At 63.6% G+C, this 27,613-nt stretch overlaps 1 protein-coding gene across 3 annotated transcripts in view; it reads right to left on the bottom strand.

The window, feature by feature from the left end:
• Nucleotides 1–2,013: 2,013 nt before the first annotated feature.
• The window catches only part of FBLN2 (fibulin 2), a 97,030-nt gene continuing 71,430 nt past the window's right edge, over nucleotides 2,014–27,613 (bottom strand). For 2 of the 3 annotated variants that reach the window (XM_066241083.1, XM_066241084.1), the window contains 15 exons: nucleotides 26,374–26,503; nucleotides 23,173–23,353; nucleotides 22,229–22,438; nucleotides 21,480–21,593; nucleotides 20,015–20,116; nucleotides 17,266–17,406; nucleotides 13,669–13,803; nucleotides 11,654–11,791; nucleotides 10,052–10,195; nucleotides 9,780–9,908; nucleotides 9,436–9,561; nucleotides 7,184–7,300; nucleotides 6,715–6,843; nucleotides 5,515–5,638; nucleotides 2,014–3,188 (listed from right to left, as the gene is read on the bottom strand). In XM_066241083.1, coding sequence (XP_066097180.1) covers nucleotides 2,831–3,188; nucleotides 5,515–5,638; nucleotides 6,715–6,843; nucleotides 7,184–7,300; nucleotides 9,436–9,561; nucleotides 9,780–9,908; nucleotides 10,052–10,195; nucleotides 11,654–11,791; nucleotides 13,669–13,803; nucleotides 17,266–17,406; nucleotides 20,015–20,116; nucleotides 21,480–21,593; nucleotides 22,229–22,438; nucleotides 23,173–23,353; nucleotides 26,374–26,503 — 2,278 coding nt within the window. In that variant the 3' untranslated portion in view covers nucleotides 2,014–2,830. The remainder of the gene's footprint in view (nucleotides 3,189–5,514; nucleotides 5,639–6,714; nucleotides 6,844–7,183; nucleotides 7,301–9,435; nucleotides 9,562–9,779; nucleotides 9,909–10,051; nucleotides 10,196–11,653; nucleotides 11,792–13,668; nucleotides 13,804–17,265; nucleotides 17,407–20,014; nucleotides 20,117–21,479; nucleotides 21,594–22,228; nucleotides 22,439–23,172; nucleotides 23,354–26,373; nucleotides 26,504–27,613) is intronic. The other variant, XM_066241085.1, reaches the window with a different exon arrangement.

Genomic DNA, 27,613 nt, shown 5'->3' with positions numbered 1-27,613 from the left:
GGCACACGTGGGAGTCCAGCTCTCTGTCTCCCCACTTCTCAGTTAGGAAAAATAAATAAAAAAGTAAAGGTCAGCCACGCTGACTGTATGTGACTGAGCTCCAGTAAAAACGCTGGACCCTGAAGGCTCCTGGGTTGGCGACACTCTGTGTGAACTATCACCTGTCATATGCCAGGAGAGCTACACACCGCAGGGACCCGGAAGCCTGACACTGTGGGGCAGGTGCTGTGGGGACCCTCCCGCTCCCTCCTGGTGTCTGCAGTGAGGACACACCACAGGGACATGGAAGCCTGACACTATGGGGCAGGTGCTGTGGGGACCCTCCCGCTCCCTCCTGGTGTCTGCAGTGAGGACACACCGCAGGGACATGGAAGCCTGACACTGTGGGGCAGGTGCTGTGGGGACCCTCCCGCTCCCGCCTGGTGCCTGCAGTGAGGACACACCGCAGGGACCCGGAAGCCTGACACTGTGGGGCAGGTGCTGTGGGGACCCTCGCACTCCTGCCTGGTGTCTGCAGTGAGGACACACTTGCAGAAACTGTCCTGATGGTTGGCAGCTTCCCAAACCCCTCACAGGCCCGGAACTCTCACCAAACCTCAGAAACTCTAGAACCGGAAAGGGAACAGTTTTCCGAGAGCCTCCGTGAGCCGGTGCCAGGCAGTAGGCTGTTCAAGTGCTGATTCCGCCGGCCCGGCAGCTGTGAGAAACGTGGGGACCCCCGCACTGCTCGGGAGACAAGACCTGGGGGGTCCCCTCAGGGAGTGCCTATGAGCTGGGGTGGTACCCAGGACAGTGTGGGGTCGGCTGCAGTCCCTTGAGGCCTCTGCTAGCCAGCCAGGTGCTGCCCATCCCTTGCTGGGGTCCCCAATCTGCCTCTCTAGTGGAAGTCTGCTCCCGACAGGTCCCTGCCTGGTAGGTGGCAGCGTCTGAGACTTGCTAGCTCTGGTTTTCAGAAGCAGAAGGAACACAGGCCGCCAGGCCAGGACAAAGGAAGTCCCCGAGGGCAGGGTGGGTACAGGGTGTGGGCCGGTGGGCCTCCCCTGGCAGGCTCACACCGTGGTTAAAGTTTTAATCAATCATCGCATCTTAAAACGGGGAGATTTTATATCAGCATGTACTGTGGAAACTTGCCTTGAAGAGTAAGAACATCTGGCCATCTGGACCCAGGTCCCCAGCAGGGGAGGCAGTCTCTGGAGCTGCAGTCGCCACCCCAACCACAAGGGGCACGCGTGCCCCGTCTGCCACAACCCCCGATGGCCCCGCGTGTCCCCACTTCTGACCCCCACGCACAGTAAGAAATGGATTTTACACCACGGCCAAAGCCAGCGGCCCACGGGTGTGCACACACACGGACCCCCCCCACACACCGGTTTTGTGACACGGCGCCTTCCCTCTGCCAGGTGTGAGGCACCTGGTGGTGGCTGCCCGGTCGCACAGCTATTCGCTGTGTCCACTGCAAGCAAGACCACGGAGTCCCGCTGCTTCCCGTCTCACATCCACGCTTCAGAGAAGGGGCCGCGGACAGTGAGTGGCTCAAGTGTGCTTGGAGGCGTCACACCCGAACCCGCCTCCTCCCCATGGACAGCGGAGTGGAAACACGGATTTTCTTCTCCTTCAGGCTCCTGCGCAAGTCTCCCGCGGGACCTGATGCGTTCGGGCCGCAGGGACAGGGCCCAGCGCTGGGGTTTCCTGGAGAGCACCCCGAGGGCCACTCTGGCTGAGGTCCACGTTCGGGGACAGGAAGAGGGGAAAGGAGGGAGGGGTAGTGGGGGGAGAAGAGAGGGTCACAAAGCCAGCCCATCTGCACCGTGACCTTCTCATCCTCACAGGGGCCCCGAGTTCAGGGCAAGTTCCTCGAGTGAGACCTCAAGGAAGGGCTTCATCGCCAGATCTGCTATAGACTGGGGCTGGGGGAGGCGGGTCGCGCAGACTCCCTCGTCCAATCAGACACTTCCTGGAAGCATAGGGTTTTGTTTTTGTTTTCTTTTCTCATTTTTTTCATTTATAACCCTGTTGAGCTATCAGACTTTTTATTTTTGCAATGTATTTGTATAATTTTTTCTTTTTTATTATTCAATAAGAGTAGGGGAGGCAGAGACATGCTCCTGCATGCACCCCGACTGGAATCCACCTGGAAATCCCACTAGGGGGCGATGCTTTGCCTATCTGGCCTGTTGCTCCGTTGCTCGGCAACCAAGCTCTTCTTAGCGCCTGAGGTGGAGGCTATGGAGCCAATCCTCAGCGCCCAAAGCCAACTCGTTCCAATTGGGCCATGGCTGCAGGAGGAGAAGGGGGCAGGGGAGAGAGGGAGAAGCTGATGGTTGCTTCTCCTGAGTGCCGTGACCAGGAATCAAACCCATGACTTCTACACGCCAGGCCAATGCTCTATCACTGAGCCAACCAGCCAGGTCTGTGCCACTTTTATAATTAACAAAAACACAATAATTTTTTTTAAGTAAAGTAATCACAGTGAAACATGAAATGGGAGTATCAACTTGGGGAATACAGGTCATCCAGTTGAGTCCAAAAGCCCCAACGTGGTCTCTGTTTCCAGTCTTTGGTCATCACCCAGCCTCGGCCCTCTCACTCCGCCTCCAGGGCACCGGAAGGGACCCCGGGACCCTGAACTGTTTCCCTACACCTCCCGCTACCAACACCCCCACCAGGAACCCGAGAGGGACCGAGTCAGCAGAATTAAGTTAATTTACAGTTACAGCAAGAACCGCCCACCAGCCCGGCCCCGCCCACTGGGCGCTGAGCATCCAGCGCAGAGACACACGGGCGGAGGGCAGCGGGCGGAGGGGCCCCGCGGAGCGCGCAGGCGGCCGCCTCACAAGGCGAACGTGGTGAAGAAGATGTGCATCTTGGCCAGGAAGGTGGTCACGGAGCCCTGCCGCCAGAGCTTCATCTCCACGTCCAGGGCAAAGTCCCGGGGCTGGCGCACCGCCCGCTGCAGGAAGACCACGCCCGTGTAGGCGTTGAGCCGCCGTGTGCCAAAGTAGCCCTCCTCGTTGCCCCGGGTGATGGTCAGGGCAATGGTGTCCCCCGCAAAGGCGGGCACGGGGCTGATGCGGAAGATGTGGGCCGGCACCAGGAGGCCCGTCTGGAAGTTGAGCTGGTAGTAGGTGATGCGCGCCGGCGAGTTCTGGCACTCCAAGAAGTTGAGGCATGTGGTGCGCTCACACTTCCTGCGGGACGGGACAGGATGCACAGGGCCTGGTCAGCGGAGGCCGCGCCCTTGGGCCCTCCCAACCCCTGCTGCCCACCACCCTGGACGTGGGGGAGGCAGACTCGAGGACCCTTAGCAGCCTGGTAGCATCTGCTGGGTCCCCCTACCCATGCAGGTCTCAGTTTCCTCATCTGTTAGATGGGCCAGTAGCCCTGAGGTTTCTCGGGGAGTGTGGGGGGTGGTGTATGAATGCGCAGCGCTCAGCCCAGGGCCGTGCCCAGCCTGTCCGCAACTCTAACAACCCCTGTGCTCCTTGATCCCATCCTTTCTCCATCTCTTCACCCGCCCACTGTCTGCACAGATTCCCAGGCCGGGTGTTTCTATTGTCTCAGCCACTTCTCAGATTCCTTTTCTCCTCCCAGCTGACAGTTCCTAGGCCCCTTCCTCCTCTGTCAGCCCCTTGGGACGCCCTGACCTTTCCCAGGAGGACGCCTGGAGGCTCAGCCCTGCCAGAGGAGGGGGAGGGGGAGGGGGAGGGGGAGGGGAGGGGGAGGGGAAGAGGGGGAGGGGGAGGAGGAGGAGGAGAAAGAGGAGGAGGAGGAAGGGGAGGAGGAGGAAGGGGAGGAGGAGGAGGGGGGAGGGGGAGGAGGAGGAAGGTGAGGAGAAGGAGGAAGGGGAGGGGGAGGAGGAAGGGGAGGGGGAGGAGGAGAAGGAGGAGGAGGAGAAGGAGGAGGAGGAGGAAGGGGAGGAGGAGGAGGGGGGAGGAGGAGGAGGGGGGGGAGGAGGAAGGGGGGGGAGGAGGAGGGGGGAGGAGGAGGAGGGGGGAGGAGGAGGAGGGGGGAGGAGGAGGAGGGGGGGGAAGGGGGGGAAGAGGAGGAAGGGGAGGAGGAGGAGGAAGGGGAGGAGGAGGAGGAAGGGGGTGAGGAGGAAGGGGAGGAGGAGGAGGGGGTGAGGAGGAAGGGGAGGAGGAGGAAGGGGAGGAGGAGGAAGGGGAGGAGGGAGAGGAGGAGGAGAAGGGGGAGGAGGAGGAAGGGGAGGACGAGGAAGGGGAGGAGGAGGAGAGGGTGAGGAGGAGGAGGAGAAGGAGGAGGAGAAGGAGAAGGACCTCCGCCACACTGCGGGGCCCGAGGCTCAATGTGAAGCACAGCAGCAAGCTACCCCTGCCTGCCCTCTGGGCCCTTGGCATCTCCATCCTACAGTCCGTGTACAAGCTTGCCGCTCCCAAGACGGGATCCTGGTGAGGCCCCAGGGCTTGGCCGCTCCAGAGAGCTTCTGAGCTGAGTCCTCCCACCGGCTCCGGCCACGCACATGGCCACGCAGCGCCAGGGCTGGGGTGGAACAACATCACCAACAGGGAGCCTGGACCCGCGTTTATACCCCGCCGGGCTGGCGCCGTGCTCACCACACCATCACTCATCCGATGCCCACAGCGCCCCCGGGGCCAGGGGACGCTACTCCCAGGCTTCAGATGAGGCAGCTGGGACTCAGAGAAGGGAGGGCCCCTGCCCAGGTCACGCAGACATGCTCCCTCCATGTCCCTACACACGTGCACATGGACAGTCCCCACGTGGAGCAGTGAACGCTGGCGTGCTGCCCGCAGGGCACACTCAGGCTCTGGGTGCCCAGTGCTCAGCGAGGCAGACGCAGGAGAGCTGCCAGGTGGAGGGAGCATGCTGGGGACAGCCAGGTGACGTGTGACAGCACAGCCCCGTGTGCTCTATGCTGAGATGAGAAGATGGACCCTGGACTGTCAGTGGCTGCGGGCTTTGCTGGAGTGGAGGGGCAAGGACTCTGGTTTGCGCACTGTTCTTGTTTGAGTATTTCCATAAGCCTGGGTCACTCTTGCAAAGGGCCATGGCTCGCTCTCTCCATTGCCCGGGAAGCTATCCAATGCAGCCACACAAGGAGGCTCACGTGGTGAGGAGCAGGGGAGGGCCCCCCCAGGGCCCCACCCCCACTCCAGAACCATGTGACAGAGGGCAGGATCCCTCCGCCCGGTGAGACCCTGAGCTGGAACCACCTGGCTCAGCCTGGGTTCTTGATCTCAGAACTGCGTGGGAGGGGAAGGTGCCAAGTGTGAGGGTAACGTGCCACACAGCAAGGCGACTAAAGTGTGCGTATGTGCGTGCATATGTGCACACGTGTGTGAGAAAGACAGGTTTTCTGTGCCTTCTCCCTGCACCCTGAGACTCTGGACTTCCTGCAAAGTGCTTCCACCTGAGCCATCTGTGCTCCATCTGTCCTCAGGCTGCAGTGGGGGCGGAAGGAGAGGGGGGGGGCAGGGACCACAAGTCACCAGGCCACGCCCCACCCCCCGGCAGCACGGGATCCGTGCAGACACTCACGTTTCGGAGACGCGGACATAGTTGGGGGGACACTCGAAACGCAGGCAGCGGAAGCCGCCCTGGATGTTGTGGCAGGTCTCGGTCTCAGAGCAGTTGTGGGTGCCCAGCACACACTCGTCCAGGTCTGCGGGGAGGAGAGGGGGTGACGGGAGGGTCCCCCATGGTGGGAGGTCCCAGTCCGGAGCAGCTCATCCCAACCACAAGGAGACAGCTCACTGTCCAGCCTGTGCCTCCAACCTCCACCCAGCAGCCTGAGGGCCTCACTTACACGTCACTCATCTTTTGTCCTGTTCTCTTGGGACTTCCTGTCTCCCAGAATAAACCCTGGTCCCTCCTACGGATGGACACCAAGCGCTCCAGTACAGGGACTCTCAGGCCCTCTGCTCAGCCCCTCCTTCCACTGGGGCCACAGTCCTGCTACACACCAGGGAGCTGCCCCCATGCCCTGACCCTTCTCCCACCACAGGGCCTTTGCACATGCTACTCCCACTGTTGCAGCCCTTTCTAAACATCTTCCCACGAGTGTGGCTCCCTCTCACCTTTCAGGTCTCAGCTCAGGACGTGACCCTGCCTGTCCTGCGGTGGGCCTCCTGCCCATCACCTCCATGCATCCCACTTCACTCTCCTCGCACAGCCTGTCCTGCTCTCAGACACGCCCATGCTATTCCCTGTGTCTGTCTGTCCCTCCTCAGCGTGAGCTCCAGAAAGGTGGAGAGGGGGGCGGTGTCTTCCTCAGTCCCAGCGCTGCCCATCTCTGACCGGGGGAGTGACTTCTTCATGCAGCTCTAATAAGCCTCTCTGTGGCCACTTTTCCTACACGTGGGGACCCACCTCCCCCTCGTGCCCAAAGACATGGGGGGTCCAGTCCTTGGATAGCACAGCAGACCCTTGTGGACAGAGACAGGGACCCCTGAGGCCTCTCTCCTGCTGGCATCTCACTGGACGGGTCTCTCATGCCTTGTAGAACTGCCCCACAGAGTCTCTGCCCTGCACCCCGGACACAGCCCAAGGTCGAGTCCAAGTCCAGAAAATTCTATGCTGGGTCGAGCAATAGAGGACTGTCAGCTGGTCACCCCTGACCCAGGGCAGCAAGCTGCTGGCCATGCTGTGGGTATGCGCCCGGCTTCAGAGCTCCAGGGCACAGCACGCCGGGCGTGCCTGGGTCTTGGCGGAGGCCCCGGGGCGGACACCCTGGCTCACCCTTGCAGGACCTCCCATTGGCCGTCACGGCGTAGCCCCGCTCTGGGCATGCGCACTGGTAGCTGCCCGGCACGTTCACGCAGCGGAAGGTGCAGAGGATGCCGGCGCCCTGGGCACACTCGTCGATGTCTGCCAGAGAGAGGTTCAGCGCTGACCCCGCCCAGCTGCCGGCTCAGACACGGGGAGAGCGATGTCCGAGGCCACACAGCCCAACCGGACTCTCCTTCTCGTGCTGGGGGTGCTCAGCTGGGGCACTCGGGTCCCAGACAGGCCAGGACGCAGCGCTCGCTGACCCACTGAGGCAGGAGGAGGAGCCTGAGGCCAAGCTCAGGGCCACAGTCAGGGGGTCGCAGGGGTGGGACGCCAACTTGGCTCTGAGGCTCAAGCCTCCGTGTGTCCTGCGTGCCCCGGCCCAGCAGGGGGAGGGGGAGGGGGCCTCTCAGGGGGGGCCTGGGCAGAGCAGTGGTACCTGTGCAGGTGTGCCCATCCTCGGCCAGCTGGTACCCTTGGCGACAGTAGCACTGGTAGGAGCCGTAGATGTTGGCACACTCCTGGCTGCAGCGCTGGGCTTCACATTCATTCACGTCTGCAGGGAGACCGGCTGTGGTCACGGGGGGCCCCTCACAACCCAGAGAGGAGGACCAGGCTCACCTGGGGCTGCCTCTGAGAGCACATTTAGCACCATCCAGCCTCCCCTCAGGGGAGCCGTAAGGACAACTGGCCCGCCTGAGGCAGGCAGCTGAGACGGGGGCAGGGCTGGGCTTGCTGGGGAGTCCCGGCCTCGCCTGCTGCCTGGAGGAGGCGGCACAGTTTGGACTCAGATCCCCTGGTTGGGAGTCACTTCCCAACTGAGGCTCCCCAGCTCCTGGCTCAGAGGGCTCTGGGAAGTGTCACCTCGGTGCTAACGAGGACCTCACTGTGTGTGACTCAGTGACAAGTCATCTCACAGCTCAGATGGAACATCAACTGGATGCTGAGCTCCCGCGGACAAGGACGAGTCTTTCATTCACCCAACCAAGAACTGCCGACCTCTTATGATGTGCCCGGCCTGCCCCAGGCACTGGGCATGTCCCCACGGACAAGAGGGACTGTCTCCACCAGCAAAGCAGACACCCCTGTGTGTGTGCGGGGGAGGGAGGGGGCGGGAGCGAGCTGAGGAAATATGTCCCACGTCCAGTGTGTGAGGAGGTGGCCAGTGCACTGGAGGAAGAGCAGAGCAGAGGGACGAATTGTGTGCCGTGGGGGTGCGAGGCCGGAGCCGTGGGGGGAGGGGTGCGATGCTGGAGCCGTGGGGGGGTGCGAGGCCGGAGCCGTGGGGGGAAGGGTGCGATGCTGGAGCCGTGGGGGGGTGCGATGCCGGAGCCGTGGGGGGAAGGGTGCGATGCTGGAGCCGTGGGGGGAGGGGTGCGAGGCCGGAGCCGTGGGGGGGTGCGATGCTAGAGCCGTGGGGGGGATGCGAAGCCGGAGCTGTGGAGGGGCGCCCAGGGAAGCACCCAGAGCAGCAGGAGGACCCTGAGCTGGACACGGGCCTAGTGCACTGGGGGCCATGTGGTCAGAGAACAGAGAGGGGGGTGAGGGGGAGGGAAGGCAGTCCCGCGGGGCCCCTGGAGGCCACCGTCCGTGTCCCGGTCCTCAGGACCTCACGGCAGACACAGCACGCACACAGAGTGGAGGGACCATCTCCTCCACCCAGCTCGGAGTTCCTGGTGAGGGGCCACACTCTGTCACCTGGGTCTCTAACATCCGGCCACAGGCGGAGGGGCTGAGCAGCGGCAGCGGGTGGGGATGGGGTGGACGCATGACCAACGCAATGCCTGGGGGCACAGGCCTCTCCCCACAGGTCCACACACCCAGCCAGGGGCAGAGGAGGAGCCCACAGGCGATCACCACGCAGGCACGTGAATGTGGGTGACAGTGAGGATGTCCCGTGTGGGAGCCCCCACCCCTACGCTGCCTGGTGTGGCGGGCCTGGGCACACCCCTGCCCACAGCAGGGCCAGGTCCCCCACCAGGCCAAGCGACTGATTGGGGAGAGGTGTACGGCCTCCCCAGAGTTCTCACAGACCCCCCTCCCCAGGAGGGGAGTCAGGAAAGCACCTCCAGGCTAGGGAGGGGCTGGAGACCCCCCGCCCCACCCTCCGCCCCTCCACTGAGCAGCCTCAGGACCCCCTCCACACCCGGTCCCACCACATGTATGACAGCCCGTCACACACTGCCCCTCCCTCAGCCCTGGGTGCCCCCCACAGGTGTGGTTTCACTCATGGCGTGTTTGTTCAACGTTTGAATGCAACAACAGCGTGTGAAGACCAGGAGATTTTATATGAATGTCTGTCCTTCTGGTACCGGGAAAACCACGAAGACTGGGTCACCCTGGGCTGGTGCTGGTGGGTGGCTTCCATCTGTAGCTGCCACCCCCCCCCCCCCCCCGTGCCAGCAGATCCTGGGCTGTTCAGGTGGCCACAGCCCCTAGCTCACATTCTACTTGCTTCTGTCCCCTGCCTGGTCCCCAAGGCTTTGCCGTATGACCAAGGGGCAGAGGCCAGGCCGCCGTCTGAGGGTGTCCATGACAGAGCCCTCGCCCCCGTCTGGGCGCCTGAGGGGGGCTCCCGGCGGGAGAAGCCACCCCCGTGCGTGGAGGCTGGGGAGGGCTCGCACTGCGCTGGGGCTGCAGGTGTGGGGGCACCCGCGAGGGGTCAGGGGTTAGAGGTCAGAGTGAGCGCACCTTCGCAGCGCTGGCCGTCGGCGGCCAGCTGGAAGCCGGAGGCGCAGGAGCAGCGGTAGGAGCCGGGCGTGTTCTCGCACGTGTGCTGGCACAGGCGGCCGGGCGAGGTCCAGCACTCGTTCACGTCTGCGGGCAGGCAGCAGGCGGTGAGTGGGTGGGTGGGGGCCGCTCGGAGAGCCAGCTCCCCGCCCCTGGGAGAAGAGGGTCCAGGAACACAGGGAGGCAGGGAGAGAGCCAGACAAGGAGAGAGGGAGGGGCAACAAGACCGGAACCTGGGAGGGAAACGGTGCGGGAGTGGGAGGGCCGGGGCAGGGGGGGAGGGGTCCCGCACCAGCCCCACCTACCGACACAGGCCCCACTGAAGGCGTCCAGCTGGAAGCCGGCTTTGCAGTCACAGCGGTAGGAGCCGGGAAGGTTGTGGCACACCTGGCCCTCCCTGCACTGGTGCACGCCTGTCTCACACTCGTTCACGTCTGCCAGCCGGGGGGGGGGGGGTAGGGGGGAACGTAAGAGAGGTGCCTGAGGCCCGAGTCCTCCCCGCAGAGGCCTCCCTCCCGCAGGCCCGGGACCCAGGAGGGCCGAGGCTGGCCAGGGGCAGGGTGGGGTCCGGCCTCACCCACACACTTGGTCCCGTCCTGGCTGGCGTGGTAGCCGCGCCCGCAGAGCAGCGGGTTCCGCTGGCACGTGTAGGAGCCCACCGTGTTGATGCAGCTGAAGCCGGGCCGGCAGGGCTCCGAGAGCGACGTGCACTCGTTGATATCTGCGGAGGTGGCGTGAGTGACCGAGTGACCGGGAGCCCGCACGCCCCTCCAGGCCTTCACGTCCCGGCCCAGGGCTGCTCCAGGCCAGCCCGGGTCAGGATACGGGGTCAGCCTGTCCCACCCACGTGTCGCGGCGGCACAAGGGGCTCCAACTCTAAGGAGCTGCTAGAGCCAGAGGGTCCGCAGGGCTGACCTCCAGGATGACCACGGCCAGTCATGCCCTGCCCCGGCTTCTCCACGCCTGCTGATCCGTCCAGCTCCTCCTCCACAGCCGTCTCTCACAATGCACCCAGCCCACTGGCACTTCACCACCCCACCACGCTTGGCCACAGCCCACTGGTTTTGTCATTGAGGAAAACTACCACTTTATACACGTATTTGTTTCTTTAATCTGTTCCCTCCAAGATGTCTCATTCAACAGCTGCACCCCCTACACAGAGCAGGTGCTCCACCAGTGTCAGCGAGTGAACCACTGAGGGGCTGTTTGTAGTTGGGCAGACCCCCCCACCTTGCCCTGACGCCGGCTGGGTGCCCCAGGGCCGACCACAAGGACCTTCTGCCCTCTCCTGTCGTTCCCCGAGGGGCTGCCCATCCCCCGCGACTACCTTGGGGCACACATATGAAGGGGGTGCCTTGGGTAGAGCTCCAGACCCAGGCTGGCTGGAGGGAACGAGCCTTCGGATAAAGTGAAGACCCCTCTGTCCCTCAGGGCCCTCCCTGTGAGACAGGGACGCCCATCTGACACACTGTTCGTTACCAGGAGACGGTACGAGACACAGCTGTGTCCTGACAAACCCCTCCCTTCCGTGGGCACTCAGCTGTGGGCAGCCCCACCTGTCTGCTGTCCTTCACCCCTTCCCCCCAGAGTTGAGTGTGGCACCAATCATGGCTCCGCTCCGGTGCCATCAGTCACCAGGGGTGCGGGCCTGGGGACGGTGGGCCTCTGGCTGCACAGGGCTCACACTGAAGAGCGTGAGATCTGCCCAGACCCACACCAGGACAAGGAGGCCAGGGTCTGGCAAAGGGCGGTCTCAGCCCGCGAGTGCAGCCGCCCGGGTCTCGCTAGCATTCTTTGCAGGCGGAAGTTTCGGGGTCAACGCGGGTGCGTTTTACGAAGCTTGCGTTCCAGTAGTGCGCATGCGCGCATGGGCGCGCGCCAGGACAAGACATAGACTACGTTCCTTCCTGTGGCCTGGGCTAAAAGAAATCTGGTGCACGTTCTCCTGGTCCAGCCCCACAGCGGGGTGAACTGAGGCCACAGGAGAAGTAACAAAGTCAAGGTCGGACCGCTCAGGGTAAGAGCGTCTGTTCTGCAAGGCCGGGTACGACACAGGCCGGGACCCTGGGGCTGGGACCGGATCAGAGGCGCAAGCCAGGCCTCCCTGATCTCTACACCTCAGAGCCTTCCCCCCGGGCCCCTTGCAAAGGCACCGTGGCAGGGCGCCTGCCCCACTCACCCACGCAGTTGCCCTCGGGGTCCTGCAGGAAGCCCTCCATGCAGCGCTGCCTTGCCTGGCAGTAGAAGGAGCCCTTGGTGTTCTGGCACGTGAAGCCCGCCTGGCAGTTATGAGTGCCCAGCTCACACTCGTCCACGTCTGGCACACAGAGGCAGGGAGGGAGTCAGGGGCCCGCAGGCTTGCCCGATGTGCCCACCGTGACCCTGATGGTTACAAAGGTCTGCACTGTGGGCCTCGGGCATGCCCAGTAATAACGAAACGCAGGGCCACGCCCACCGTGTCAAGCTGCAGGGAGCCCGGGAGCCCAGTGCAGGGCCTCCCAGAGACGGGCAGCCAGTGGGGCCAGGCGGGCACCACCTTTACTGAGCTCCCCTACGGCGGGCACTGTCCCAGCACTCCGAGATGTATTTATTTACACAATGCTCACAACGACTCCAAGAAGCAGGAGCTACGACAGACCCCAGGGAACACAGGGAGCACCAGAGCATAGACACGGTTCTCCAGTTAGGGGGCGCTGGGCAGGGACCAGAACCCTGTGCTCTCAGCCACTACCCCAGGCTTCCCTGAACAGGCAGAGATGGGGAGCCGGCTCTGATCCCCAAGGTCACATGTCCAGACTTCTCTGCTAGTGCCACTGGGCAGTAGCAGGGCATGGAGCTTCTGAGGACAGAGGTGCCCGCTCCACGGTGGCGCGGGGCGCTCCACAACTCACACAGCACCGCCCCACGCCTTCCCCGCGCACGTCCTGTGCAGCGGGCACATCCAGGACACAGAACAGAAAGGCGACACGCCGAATTAACGGCAGGGCGAAACCCCCTCGGCCCCACTGGCTGCCCGACAGGTGCTTGTATCTGTCTGTATGTCTTCTGTCCACTCATCCTTCCCTCTACCCGTCCCCTCTCTGGTTACCAAAGCGCCCACCACTTGGCCACAGCAGCGGTCTCTGGGAGGCCCTGCGCTGGGCTCCCGGGCTCCCCGCAGCTTGACACGGTGGACGTGGCCCTGCGTCTGAGGGGCAGCCCAGCCCCACCTCCACCCTGAGGAACCCAGCGCCTGATGAACAGGGTCAGGGGACGCTGGGACCTGTCCAGGGAGTGGCACGCATCCCTGGCTTCTTGGAGGGAGGCTGGCCCTGGGTCTGCACCCGCCCTTGTGGCGCACATGGGTGTGCACACACACACACACACACACACGTGTGTGCAAAGGGGGCTGGGCTCACTCTCCCTCCTTGCCCACCCTCCTCTGACTCCATCCCCCACCTCCCTGAGCTCACACCCAGACGCAGAGCTACTTCTCCAAGGCTGGTCACCCCTCTGCCCTCCTTGGTGACATTCTTCTGGCCGTTTTTAGTTAAAAAAATTAAGTGCTTCCTCCCACATGTAGGACGGACTCCAACCCCTTCCTGAACAGGACCTGCCAAGCCTGTCACCACCCCAATGCTGCTGGTGAGCCCCGAGACTCTCCTTCTGCTCCCCGAATGTGCCGAGACCTCTCTCCTCTCAAGAGGCCTCGCCTTGCTGTTTCCTCTGCCTGGACACCCTTCCCAGGAGCCTCTCATCATGCAGGTCTCTGCTCTGACTTCACCTCTGCAGGGCCCCCCTGAACCCCCAGAGGCTGCTCTGCCATCCTCTCGTTTCCCGGGTGGCCCCACGTCCCTCATCAGGAGATAAAGAACCAGGACACCACACTGGGGGCGGCGTGCCCCTGCCACCCAGAGCCCTGCGGACACAGGGAACAGCTCAGAAATCTCCCCTGAAATGGTTCAATGAACCCTCTCCCTCCTGCTCCCTCGGAGGCCAGACTTCTCCAGTGGAAGTGCCCCATGGGGCTCCTCCCCAACGTACCAACAGGGCAACTGAGGCACAGTGAGGGGGGACACGTGGCACCCGGACACTGGCAACTGGCAGCAAAGCCGGGGGCGTGCCCTGGCCTCCCCCCCAGCAGCCTGAGGGGTGGGTCAGCGGGGGAGGGGCGACGTGGGGGCAGAGCAGGGGTGTGACCGCCGGCGTGCTCACCTGTGCACTCCCCATCCTCGAGGGCATAGCCGGGCTGGCAGGTGAGCGCCTTGTGGCAGCGGAAGGAGCCCACGGTGTTCACGCAGTGCTCCCCCCGGCTGCAGGTGTGCAGGTCCGTCACACACTCGTTGATGTCTGCAGGGAGAGTGGGGCCCTCAGCGGCCACGGGGTGCTTCCCGGACGGCGGCGGACCGCGTCCAGCACGGCCCTCTGGGCGCCCATTCCTCCGAGCGGCTGCCCGCCGATGCCCACTGCCCGGGCATCCGTCACTCAACACAGATTTACGGAGGGCCTGCTGCGTGCCAGCGAGCCCCGGGGTGCACGGTGAGCGACAGACAGAAGCCCCAGCTGCCGTGGGGACACTCCCGGAGAGGGCCAGACAGACGAAGGAGCAGACGCATAACGCGAAGGATGGTCTTGCGTGCGTGGGCGAGGAGGAGGGGCAGCGCTGAGGGGCGGGGCACCACGGCAAGCAGCGGGCGGGGAGCACCTCAGACATGTGAGTGACAGAGTGAGCCCACCAGGTACCCCCGCCGCTGGAGGGACAGCGATGCCAGGGCCCCCACGAGGGGGCATGTCAGGCAAGGTGCACAGGCACATGACGGACTGCTGCCCACGGGGGCAAGGGTCAGCAGTCAGGCCCTGAAAAGTACGGTGAGGATGCCGGAGCGGAAGGTGAGAGGAAGTGGAGCCCAGAGGTCTGCAAAGCTGTCTGGACAGGCCGCTGGCCAGGCGCAAGCACCAGCACCTGGACAGGGGACTGGCAGGAGCCCCTGTGGCCACACTGAAGGGGACAGTCAACAGGTTGCAGGAGACACACCTGAGCTCACGGCAGGGGTCTGAGGAGAGGCACTAACTTGAGAGCGGTCAGCCACTGAGGTCATCCGGGAGACTGGGCACAGAAGAGGCGGCCAAGGGCTGACCCCCAAGACGGGCAGCAGGGAAGGGGAGAGAGAGAAGCAGCAGCAGGGGGTGGGGAGGGCACAGCTCAGACAGCGCTGCTGGTCTGCGCTCTGGATGCAGGGACGCATGGCCAGTGCCCGCGGTGGGGGCAGCCGTCACTCATTGCCTCAGCCCTTCCTGGACCTGCCTATTCTGTGGCTGGTGCTCGGTCCGGGTGGCCCAGTGGGAGTGTCGGTCGTGGCCCCTGACCTCAAGGCACTGCCAGCCTGCGACAGGCCGGGAGGCCACTCTGGGGAGAGGACCTTCTCAGGCCCCAGACTGTAAGAGTCTCCTCAGGGCAGCAACACTGAGCCGAGTCCACAGGAGGAGGGGGACAAGGTGGAAGAGGGGTGCAGGCTGTGGGGGGTGAGACATCCAAAACTCACAGATGAACAAGTAGGGCCAGGCCAACCTGCGTGGGGTGTGGCTGGGGAGGGAAGGGGAGTGTCTGGGGTCAGCAGTCTCCGAGGGAGGTTTGGCTGAGCACAGTAAGAGCCTCTGCCGTGCGGGCTGGAGTACCAGAGGAACACCCTCACAGGACCCCATAAACGCCAGAGCCCAGGGTCCCCACCCAGGGAGGAGTCCTGGTGGGAAACAAGTGCAGAGACTGCTGACAGAGGGTTGCTAAGGGGACCGGGCGGCTCACGGGAACCACCCCCTGCCGTCCTGAGACACTTCTGCAGCTGAGAAACCAGGTCTCCCGGAGGGGAGGTGGCAGGGCCACAGCCCACAGCTGGCACAGCAGCAGGGAGAAGAGACCCCCTAGTGCCCAGCCCAGAACTGTGCCCCTCCCCCTGCTGCAGGCTGCGCCCGTCCATCTTCTCAAAGCCCAGCCCACCTAGGATACTCTTCCCAGGAGCCAACACCGTCCCCCCAAGGGCAGAGCACACAGGCCAACAGCAAAGCACGGGAGCCCCCACAGAGGTCACATGTCCTGGAGAACTCCTCTGGACTGGACACTACCCGACACTGCCCCACTTCAGCTTACTTACCTCTGGTGACGGGAAACTCACTACCTAGGGAGGCTGCCTCGGTGTACCATGACAGTGACATCAAACCCTTGCACACGCTACATGTTTGATCTCCGCAGCAACCCTCTGAGAGGGAGCTAGGACTGTCTCCTTGGACAGGCTCCAGGAGGAGAAACGGCCTGTCTACGGTCTCACCACAAGAAAGTGGCGGAGCCAGGATGCGAGCCCAGGCCAGCCCTGCAGGTGGGCACCAGCCGCCCACCTCGCCTGCCGGGCTGGAGCTAACAGGGACCCGCAGGAGGTCTGCGGTCCACTGCGGACGAGCAAGTGGTGGGAAGACTGTGCTCATGGGGACCCAGACGAACAGTAGGACAGGGAGACAACGGGCCCTGGCGAGTCCGTGGGGACGAGTCCAGAGGGAGAGAGGTGAGCGGAGGCTGAGCTCATAAACCTGCTGCACGGAATGCACCTCCCCTCTTTCCATCCCAGAACCCATTTTCCGCTGCCCGGCAACCCCCTTAGCGCCAGGCCTTCCCTGCGGGCCACACGGAGCCTGCACGGACACACACAGACACACCCGGACAGGGCAGCTGCCCAGGCTCACAAGCACGTTCAGGCGGGGGCATGTTGTGCCGGTGGCAGGAAGCCAGGCAAACATGACTGCGGAGGCCACGCGGCCCAGCACCGCGGAGGGCCAGGACGAGGACACGCGCAGGCTGGACACGGTCCCCAGACACAAACACGACGGACCGGGCTCTGGGCACGTGCCCTGAGTGTGCCTGTGCTGTTCCTGACCCTCCACACCCTGGTGCCCCTGTTCCTTCTGCGTGGGGAGCACCGGCCACCCCTGGAGACAGGTGCACACGTCCCCTCCCCGGGGAAGCGTGGGCAGACGCTGCAGCTAGAACGACCTCTCGCTCGGCTTGTGTTTCTGTTGTCACACTTCCCAGTCTGCCCCGAGCACCTGCTGCTTTGAGTCTACGATGCTTCCTCCGGACGCAGGTCAGCATCAGGTCTACCCTGCTTGCTGCCCACAGGGCGCCCAGCCTACACGGGCACTAAGGCAGGTGGGAGCAGCTGCTGCTACCAGGCACTGGCCGCATACCCACGTGCAGGCCAGGAGCGGGCACCAGCCCTAAGGCGAGAAGGGAGAGGAGCCCCACAGCCTGTGGTGACACAGCGAATGCACACCACGCTGGGGCGCAGAGAGGGGTCTGTCAGAGCCCGGCCTGTGCCTCCACCCCTGGAGGGGACTCTGGCTGCATCTCAGGACGGCCTCAGCCACCGACATGGAAGCTCACTGTGCCGTGACCCCCAGCGGAGGACAAAATCGAGGCCCGGTGACAAGAAGTCATTTGTCCAAGGCCACCGAGCTTCTAGCGGATCCTGCGTCACACCCTGACCCTTACCCTCTTACCATCTATCCCGCTGCCCATAGGCCTGACCCCCTCGCCTGTGACCCACCGCGTCGCCCGCCAACAGGGGCTTTCTGACACTCGGGCACGTCCCTGGGGACAGCCGCCTCCCGGGAGCGCCGGTGGAGAAGCAGGACAACACACCAGGACACGGAGGACAGGACACGGGGCGCCAGCTGTGCCGGGAGCTCACAGGCAAAGGGCCGGCCCAGAGCGCGCGGCCGGGCCGGCGTGGCAGAGCGGGGTGCCGGACGTGAGCTCTCGCTTACCCACGCACTTCCTGTGCACGTTGAGGATAAAGCCCTCGGCACAGAGCACTGTGTGGTTGACACAGTAGAAGGATCCCAGGGTGTTCACACAGAACTGTCTCCGGCTACAATCGTGAGCACCCAGCAGGCACTCGTCCCGGTCTAGTCACCACCGCGGGGGAAGGGGGAGAAACAGAAGGGCCATTAGCGTGGGGCAGGGCCTGTCCCGGAGCGCCCAGGGACGGATGGGGACACCCCCAGACAGGGGCTGCCCGCCCGGTGCTCAGGGGCCAGGCCGGCAACAGGAAGGAAGGAAGGAGCCAGAGAGGGCTCTATGGGCAGCACGGGGGCCCCTGCGGGCCACAGAGGGGGACCGGAGCTCTGGGCCCCTTGTGGAAAGATTCTACAAAGTCTCAAGAGAAAACTGAAATCTGGACTTTTTTTTTTTTTTAATTCTTGAGGTTTTCATGGTTGGTAACTAATTTGGTTATTTCAAACAGGATGGAGCCCAAAGGATCTCCTGCAGGACAGGCTGCCCCTTGGAATGCCGGCCTGCAGCCTCCGTCTGGACTTGACCGCCAGGGCCCTCTGAGGAGACATAGGCACTGGCCTGAAGGCTGGCCAGGCCCGAGGGAATTCCCACCCGGGAGAGATGGACGCTCGTGTCTCCAGGGCCCTGAGAAATGGGGAGCAAAGCCCCCAGGGCAGCTGAGACCTGCCCCCGTCACCTAAGACAAGGGCCGGACAGTCACCACCATGTCATATGCCCTGGGCAAGTCTCCTGTCCTCTCTGGGCACGAGATGGTCACCATCCACACCAGAAAGCAGTCTCGGCTGAGGGTCAGGTGAGGGTCTCAACTGCAGGCAAGGATGCGGGTGCAGGCGTTTTCCTGGATAGACTTGTCCCGGCCACCCCCAGGCCCCCATCGGGGTCCCCTCTCCTGAACTTGGACCTGAACTGAAGTGTGTGTGACACCACCTGCACGCTCCCCATCTGCCCTGTCTCTGGACAGGAGGGGGTGCAGCCCGAGGCCCCCCCAGGCCGTCCTCACGTGTCCCACCCCGTGTCCCACCTTGCAGGAGCAGGTCTCTGCCGAGACAAGATCCAGACTGGGCAGGGTCTCTGGACAGGAGGGGGTGCAGCCCGAGGCCCCCCCAGGCCGTCCTCACGTGTCCCACCCCGTGTCCCACCTTGCAGGAGCAGGTCTCTCTGAGACAAGATCCAGACTGGGCAGGGTCTCTGCGTGGAAGGGACTGGGCAGGGTCTCTGCGTGGAAGGGACTGGGCGGGGTCTCTGGCCTGGAAGGGACTGGGCGGGGTCTCTGCGTGGAAGGGACTGGGCGGGGTCTCTGGCCTGGAAGGGACTGGGCGGGGTCTCTGCGTGGAAGGGACTGGGCGGGGTCTCTGGCCTGGAAGGGACTGGGCGGGGTCTCTGCGTGGAAGGGGACTGGGCGGGGTCTCTGCCTGGAAGGGACTGGGCGGGGGTCTCTGCCTGGAAGGGACTGGGCGGGGTCTCTGCGTGGAAGGGACTGGGCAGGGTCTCTGGCCTGGAAGGGACTGGGCAGGGTCTCTGCGTGGAAGGGACTGGGCGGGGTCTCTGCGTGGAAGGGACTGGGCGGGGTCTCTGCGTGGAAGGGACTGGGCAGGGTCTCTGGCCTGGAAGGGACTGGGCAGGGTCTCTGCATGGAAGGGACTGGGCGGGGTCTCTGCGTGGAAGGGACTGGGCGGGGTCTCTGGCCTGGAAGGGACTGGGCGGGGTCTCTGCGTGGAAGGGACTGGGCGGGGTCTCTGCGTGGAAGGGACTGGGCAGGGTCTCTGCCTGGAAGGGACTGGGCAGGGTCTCTGCGTGGAAGGGACTGGGCAGGGTCTCTGGCCTGGAAGGGACTGGGCAGGGTCTCTGTGTGGAAGGGACTGGGCGGGGTCTCTGGCCTGGAAGGGACTGGGCGGGGTCTCTGCGTGGAAGGGACTGGGCGGGGTCTCTGCATGGAAGGGACTGGGCGGGGTCTCTGCGTGGAAGGGACTGGGTGGGGTCTCTGTGTGGAAGGGACTGGGCGGGGTCTCTACGTGGAAGGAACCTGCTTTTGGAGCACTTCAGCCTCTCTGTCCTGGGCAGAGGTAGCTAACAGTCACCCACGTTCACTGTCCCCTCCTTGGTTTCAGTGACAGAACCGAGCACAGCGGTCCAGTTGGGACCCCCCCTCCCCAGCCTTGCACCCCGAACAAGAGGGACAAATGCCACCTCCAGCTCCTGCCTGACCATGGGGCGTGCCCTCCCCTCCCCCATCACCACCGCGGCCGGCACAGGGACAGCGTGGCCAGATTCAACGTTGACCACGCACCCGGGGGCAACCCTTGAGGACAGGGTGGTGGGAGTGTGGTCCAGGGACCTGGTGAGAAATTCAAACTCTCAGAGACCAGCCCAGACGACAGGGTTAAGACCTCTGGGGACTGTGGGATCCTCAGGATGCGTGTGGTCAGCAGGTGTCCAGGTGACGCTGGTGCACGCTACAGCACAGCAGACAACACAGGACAGGAGGCCTGGGGTCCAGGCCACCTGGGAGCCCCGGACGGCACACACGCCGTGCCTGGTGACATGTGGGGATCTCTGCTTCTGCTCTCTGGGGCCCTCGTCACCAGCAGCCAGTCCCGTTCCCTCATGGATGCTCCAAGAGCTAGATCTGGCCACCATCCTGCTTGCCCACTCCCCACGCTGGGGCCCCCATCACGGGCAGCTGAGGCTAGCCCAGTGTGAGCACCCCGTGGTACTCACCTTCACAGGACACACCGTCCGCCATGATGGCGTAGCCCGGGAAGCAGGAGCACATGGCCGTGTCCCCCACCATGCGGCACATCTGTTTGCACGGCCCGTCCTCTGGAGGGAAACCGCACGGAGATCAGAGACCACCAGGTGCAGGGACTGGGAGCCCGGGAACCCCGCTCCTGGGTCCTGTGACGTGCTCCCCCATGAAATGAGCTCACACATCAGTGTTGGGGTGCACAGTGGGCTCTCCTGCCACCACCACTCAAGTATGCTGATGGGAGTGAGGAGCAGAGAGACAGGAGACAGCGGGGACAGGGGGACAGAGGGGCAGACAGGACAGGAGACAGCGGGGACAGGGGGACAGAGGAGCAGACAGACAGGAGACAGGGGACAGGGGGACAGAGGAGCAGACAGGACAGGAGACAGGGGACAGGGGGACAGAGGAGCAGACAGGACAGGGGACAGGGGGACAGAGGAGCAGACAGGACAGGGGACAGGGGACAGGGGGACAGAGGAGCAGACAGGAGACAGCGGGGACAGGGGACAGAGGAGCAGACAGGACAGGAGACAGGGGACAGGGGGGACAGAGGAGCAGACAGGACAGGAGACAGGGGACAGGGGGACAGAGGGGCAGACAGGACAGGGGACAGGGGGACAGAGGAGCAGACAGGACAGGAGACAGGGGACAGGGGGACAGAGAAGCAGACAGGACAGGAGACAGGGGACAGGGGGACAGAGGGGCAGACAGGACAGGAGACAGCGGGGACAGGGGGACAGAGGAGCAGACAGGACAGGAGACAGGGGACAGGGGGACAGAGGGGCAGACAGGACAGGAGACAGGGGACAGGGGGACAGAGGAGCAGACAGGACAGGAGACAGGGGACAGGGGGACAGAGGGGCAGACAGGACAGGAGACAGGGGACAGGGGGACAGAGGAGCAGACAGGACAGGAGACAGCGGGGACAGGGGACAGAGGAGCAGACAGGACAGGAGACAGGGGACAGGGGGACAGAGGAGCAGACAGACAGGAGACAGCGGGGACAGGGGGACAGAGGGGCAGACAGGACAGGGGACAGGGGGACAGAGGAGCAGACAGGACAGGAGACAGCGGGGACAGGGGGACAGAGGGGCAGACAGACAGGAGACAGCGGGGACAGGGGGACAGAGGGGCAGACAGGCGGACTGCACACATTCCTGTCTGCAGGACAGCCCACAGGCCAGGGCGCAGTCTCTGAATTCACAGGAACTGAGACCAAACAGCAGCTAAGGGGCGTGCCAGGGGTCATGTACCATCTCCCGCTGACCTCTAGTCCGCCCTCCCCCCAAATCCCACCTCCTCAGCTACACGCAGGTCAGACCAGCGAGACCACCCCTGACCCTAAAGCAGCGGCTCCCCCCTGACTGGGGCATCCCGCCCGCCCAGCACCGGAGGCGCACAGCCCGCGAGGGGCCCAGGCGCTGCTGACCGGGTTACCTCCGCAGGTGTTGGGCTGCGGCCGTGGGAGCGGGATGGTGTTGGGGGCCTCGTGGGAGGATTCCGGGCTCAGCGCAGAGTCCTCCGCAGCCTCCGGCTGTGGGGGGCCATTGTCTGTGCGGGGCAGAGCAGACAGGAGGGGGTCTGTCTCGTGGCTTCAGCCCTAAGGGGCAGCACGCCCACACCCGACAGAAACTGCCTCATTTCACACACCCCCATCTCACAGGGGAGGAAACTGAGGCTGAGGGAGCGGCGTCCTTCAGGTAGGACCGGCCTCACAGCTTTACTGGGGCTTCACCACCGTGGGCCCGGCGCCTCTGGGGACACGGACAGGGCTGGTGGGAGCCTCTGCGGCCTGGGCCCTGGTCCTGCACCCGAACCCAGAGCAGACCCTGTGGCGCAGACCCTGCAGGCGGAGTTCCAGGAAGGAACCTATCCGCGGGCCTCAGAGTCCGGCACCGGAGGCCCCGGCTCCTGCGGGTTCCCACGTGGGGGGGGGGGGCGACGTCCCCACCGCTGGAAGGCTGCCCGCGCCCCCCCCGGCCCCCCCTGCAGGGCCAGCCCCGCCCCGCCCACTGGGTCAGCCCCTGCCCCGCCCACTGGGTCAGCCCCTGCCCCGCCCACTGGGTCAGCCCCTGCCCCGCCCACTGGGTCAGCCCCCGCCCCGCCCACTGGGTCAGCCCCCCCCCCCCCCCCCCCCCCCGCAAGGTCAGTCCCGCCCCACCCCGCCCCACCCACCAGGTCCTCACCCGGGCGGCAGGTGCGGCCGTCGTCCTGGAGGGAGAACCCCGGGAAGCAGGTGCAGCGGTAGGAGCCCACTGTGTTGATACAGAGGTGCTGGCACAGCTCCCCCGGGAGCAGCAGGCACTCGTCCTTGTCGTCGCCGGGCAGGCTGTTGGGCAGCTCGGTCTCCACGCCCAGGGACAGGGCCTCCCGGCTCCCCAGCTGTGCCTCTGAAACTGGGGTAGGGGTCAGCGCTCAAGATGGGAGCCGGGCTGGCTCCTGAGGCTGGCTGAGGCCTCAGGACCCCAGAAAACCAGTGCCGGTCCTCATCAGAACCCCAGTATGCCCAGCTGAGACAGCATGGGTTGGGGGGTGGGGGGTGGTCGGATGGATGGATGGATGGACAGATAAGAGATAAATAGATGGATGAGGGATGGACAGATGGATAGATGGATGGATGGACAGATGGATGGATGGACGGATGGATGAGGGATAGATGGATGAGATGGATGGACAAACGGACAGATGATAGATGATAAATGAGAGATGAGGGATGGGTGAGTGGACAGATGATGGATGGTAAAAGAGGGATGGGTGATGGACGGACGAGGGGAGGCTTGGGGAAAGGTGCAGCACATGGAGGAACGGACAATACACAGGCCAGAGAACGGGTGGGGGGGTGAGACGATGGCTGGATGAGAGCGGAAGGGGGTGAGTTGAGAGGGGAGGGTTTAGGGAGCAGGGAGCTGGTAGTTCAGGGAGAAGTGGACGGTGTTGGGAAACTGAATGAGGTCACCGTCTCGGAAATGACAGGCCAGACAGGGTGCCCCGTCAGAAACCACAGGACTCTCGTCTAGAGCAGAGCTCGTGCCTCAAGCCACAGACGGCCGTGGACCAGGGTCCCCCCAGCAGGCTCGAGGCCCCCGCAGCGCCCTGCCATGCACCCTGGCCCAGGGTGAGGGGTGCCCACCTCTCTCGGGTGCAGCCTCGGGCTCCGGAGGCTGGCGGACCTCAGGCACGATGAGGGGGTCTTTGCCCTCGCAGCAGGACAGCATGACGTGGTTGCAGGGGTAACCTAGGTTGGGGTTGGACTCGCAGGACTGGCCCTCGGCCCGCACACGGAGCCCCAGGCCACAGCAGTCACAGCATTGCTGGGGAGAGAGGAGGGCTCACGTCCACACCCCAGCCCCTGGCAGCCTGCCTGCCTTCCCCATGGCTCTGAGCTCCGGGACGACTCCCTGAGGGCCCCCGGCAAGCAGCCTGGTCCGGCTTGGCAGAAGAGCGGATCAATGAGAGCGATTTAATTTTGTCCCATTTCTTCTGTCCAACCTGTGCCCCCCGAGAGTGAAGGGGTCACCTGCCACCACCTCCCATGTCCAGCTCAGAGGTGCCACCACCTCCCATGTCCAGCTCAGAGGAGGGCTAATAACAAATAAATGGCTCCCTCACACCCCCTACCCCCACCCACCCCACCCCACCCCCGTTTTCACCAGCAGAAAGGAAGCCTACTTCTCTATCTAGGCTGGCTAAACGGACCCCAGGGTCCCCTGCAGTTAGAGGCCACTGGGCAGAGCTGTCAGGAGAGGTTCTAACTGGGGCTGACCCTGCTTGGAAGTGTATCCTTTCTGCATGGGCCCTTCCCTCCTCCTTTCTGGAACAGATACGGTGCCCGCAGTTCTAGTGACCCTCTTGGGACACGAGCTGACCTTCCAGATGGAAGCTGCAAGCCCAAGAGGACCGAGCAGAAAAACCGAAGCCAGAATTTATGAAGACACTATGGAGAGTCGCCCCCATCCCAGGCTGCTCGCCTCTAAAAAAAAAAACAAACCTCTCGCGTTGCTTAAACTACTGCAGGAGGTCGGCTATGATAATAGTCCGGGGCTGGGATCCGGCCAGTTCACACCGGTTTGGCAGAACCGACTCCTAATGTTTTGCTGAGTTTGGCGAACCAGTGGCTACAATGGCACCTGTCACCAGGGCTCACTCTCAGGTGGGCGCCCGGGCAACTGCCCCATGTGGGAATCACTCACTCACACTCCTGACTCTCTGAATGTTCATCTGTGCCACAGTGTATTCTAAGCGCCCGTAGTCATGGTCATCCCGTCCACAGGTGAGAAAAATTTGACAGAACTGTGCTTGTAATATTTGTTTACTCATCGCATAAAACTCTTTACATGTCTGATGAAACACCTCATGTTGATTCCCTCGCGTGTGTTACTTCAGTAAACATGTAACATAAAGAGAAGAAGTGCCAGACCACCCAGGGGTGACAACTTATATTGCTTTTTTGTCGTGTTATTATTTCACTAATATTTTAAAACTCTTTCTATGACAGTTTAGTTTTGTGTATCTCTTTTATTCTTATTTAAGTATTAAATGCATGAAATAATAAACTACCTTTCTGTATATTGTTTGTTTTTTTTAATACTTAAAACAGTCATTTGGGCAGAGAACTGGTCATTAAGTTATTTGAATCCCACCATGGCGACAGTCCCAACTGCTTCCTCCTCCCGCGTCCACTGTCTCTGCCGGGAGACAGAGCAGCTCCTCTGAGCAGAAGGGAGGTGACCTGCGAACCTCTCGGTCACGTCTAGTGACCGGCTTTGGCCAGGCGGATGGGAGAGCAGTCACCCCGTGCTGAGCCGAGGCCTCCAAGCCCCGGCACACTCCCTCTCGCTGCGCTGCAACGCTGCCCCAGCTGGCCTTCTGTGGGTGGGGGACCACACAGAGCAGAGGAAACTCGCCCCAGCGGCAGCCGTCCTAAATCACAAAGCACCTGTCGAGCCGTCAGCGGGAGGCTGACCCACAAGGGAGCTCAGCGCAGGTCAGCTGAGCACACCCCAGGCCAGCATCATCACCCTGACTCATGAGATAAGCTGGCATGAGCCACTATGGTCTTGGATGGCTTGTTACACAGCAATAGCTAACTGACACACCAGGAGCCGATGGTGGAGATGGCTGCACAGCAGTGTGAGTGCACATCACGTCCCTGAACTATGCACTAAATAATGACTGAGAGGGTCCGTTTTTTTGTTGTTGTTGTTGTATCTGGCACAGTTAAAAATAATTTAAAAGGCGGGAGATCCTTCCCCCTGCCCTCTTCCTGCTGCCTGGAGCTCCCGGAGCCGTCCTGGGCCACAAGGCAGCAAACTGCAGCTGGCAGGGCAGCTGGACAGAACGGCCTTCATCACTGACGACCGTGCGTGGCGGCCCAGCTGCAGCCTACGACAGCACCGCTGTGTCTCGAGAGCTTCCCGTTCCTTCTAACCACACCAACGCCGAGTCCTGGCCCTGCCGTCCTGAGCTAGTGCAGACCCCACACAGCTCTTCATCTTCTGTCCATCCTTCCCAGGCCCTCGGCTGGAGGCCCGGCACATCACCAGGCAGTGGTCACTGTCTACCAGGCGGGCGGACGAGCCAGAGGACTCCAGCGGCCCACCCCCACGCTGTGCCGCGAGCCTATGAACCATGTTTCCCCACACTCCTGCCCCTGGGCCTTTGCTCACACTGTTCCCTCTGCTCTCTGTCCTCATCCTGATCCCACTGCCCATAGAGAAGAGCCTCTGAGTGGACGATCCTCACAGCTGCCAGAAGAGGCCTGGAGGATGTCCTTCAAAGCTCTCCACGTCCACATCCCATGCAGAGTAAATACCGTCTCATGTCGGACGGCATCCGCCCCTCCCCTCTCTGGCCTCACTCACCGCACTCCAGCCACACAGGCCCCTGGTTGCCCCTCACACATTCCAAGTGTACATCTGCCTCAGGACCTTTGCACTTGCTGTTCCTGCTGCCTAGAGAATACGTCCCACAGACGTCCACACGGCTCCCTCTTCCTGCTCCAGGTGAGGCCGTCTCCAGCCGCTGTGAGCCAGGACTCCGGTCCCTCCCCTTCCCAGGACCCTCACCTTTGACACTCCACACACTGACACACTCCCCTCGATCTCCACCTGTCCCTGACTAGAAATAAGACCCGTGTGGGCAGGAGTTATTGCATCTTCTCGGCCTAAAACGGGCCCAGCATGCACTGGAGCTCAGTGCCTATTCCGTGAATTAACAGGTTGACATGGTAACTGATGAAGAGACCCCCCCCACTCAGTTGTGAGGGTCACCCCATTGTGGAGGCCCCCAGGGACCCTCAGGCCCAGGCCACAGAGGGACAGGTCGGGCTTGCCTTGTACAGGGAGACGTCGCAAGTGTCGCTGTCCTCGGGCCCGCAGCCCTCGCCGTCCCTGGCCCCCAGGACGCCGGCCACGCAGCTCTTCTCCTTCAGGTAGGACACACAGCAGTGCTTCTGGGCCGTCCTGCAGCAGAGGTGCCTCAGTCCCCCAGCGCCCCGTCCCCCTGGGGACTCCCTGCCCATCTCACAGAGACGAGAGCAGAGGCACCGAGCGGGGAGACCCACACGAGCGGCCCTGCACCCCAAGTCACGCGGGCTTGTTCCTTCTTCACCAAGAAGATGTAGGTCTGGGCCCCACTGGTCTCAGTGCTGTGTGTCCCTGACCCATGAAAGACGGGAAAGGGCACTCCCAACCCCCCTCAGGGCCCAGGGAGACAGCAAGACCCAACCCTGGGCCAGCCTGGAGGGGAGTAGCTTCCCTGTGCCCGCGGAGCTGCCCAGGGGCAGAGGCGGCTGGTGCGCCAGCACACGCGGGCAGAGCCAGGGGTCATGAGGAAGCAGGGCCAGAACCCTTGCGGAAAAGCATGTCCCGGCGAGGGGCGAGGGCTGGCCAGTGACAGAGCAGCTGTCCGTGAAGAAGTGAGCGTCCCGTCACAAGAGGGATGCAAGCATGCCCTGGGGCTACTGAGAGCCAATGCCCAGGCATGGGAAGGGTGCGTGCGCTAACTCCTAAGCGGCCTCACGCTGGCAGGACAGCAGAGGGAAAAGGGAAGGATGGGTCAGAACGTCAGGCTCTGCAGGAGGCCTGGTGCGCTGGGGGGAGGAAGCGGGGTCTCCTCCCGGCCCCGCCCCTGACAACGAGCCACATGGCCTCTCAGAGCCCAGCCTTCCCGGTCCGGGAGAACGGGCAGGCTGGGGAAGACGGTGCGGGCCTGGCCCAGGAGACGCTCTGCTGAGACACTAGTCAGAGGAGACGGGCACCTCTGGCAGCAGCAGGGCAGCAACATGCGGGCAGAGAGGACTGGGCCCCCAGCTCAGAGCTGAGCCCGCCCAGCACTGAGCGCAGCCCGCTGGCCCCCAGGTGGTGCGGTCCTTCTACGCCCGTCCACGCCATGCACCCTCGGGCGAGTGCCAAGCCAGCTGTGAATGTACCGGCTTGTGCGCTCCGGGACCAGCTCCGGCAGACGGCCCCCGGCCGGGCCACCCCGTGCCCCTGCAGGAGGTGAGCGTGTGCTTGCCCAGCACCGTCCGGTCCGGGCTCCCAGGCTGGCGGGGGCCCGAGGAGGGCAAGCGG

Source organism: Saccopteryx bilineata, chromosome 8 (genome assembly GCF_036850765.1).
Source record: "Saccopteryx bilineata isolate mSacBil1 chromosome 8, mSacBil1_pri_phased_curated, whole genome shotgun sequence".
Taxonomy (NCBI): Eukaryota; Metazoa; Chordata; class Mammalia; order Chiroptera; family Emballonuridae; genus Saccopteryx; species Saccopteryx bilineata.
This window is presented reverse-complemented; position numbering and strand designations above follow the sequence as displayed.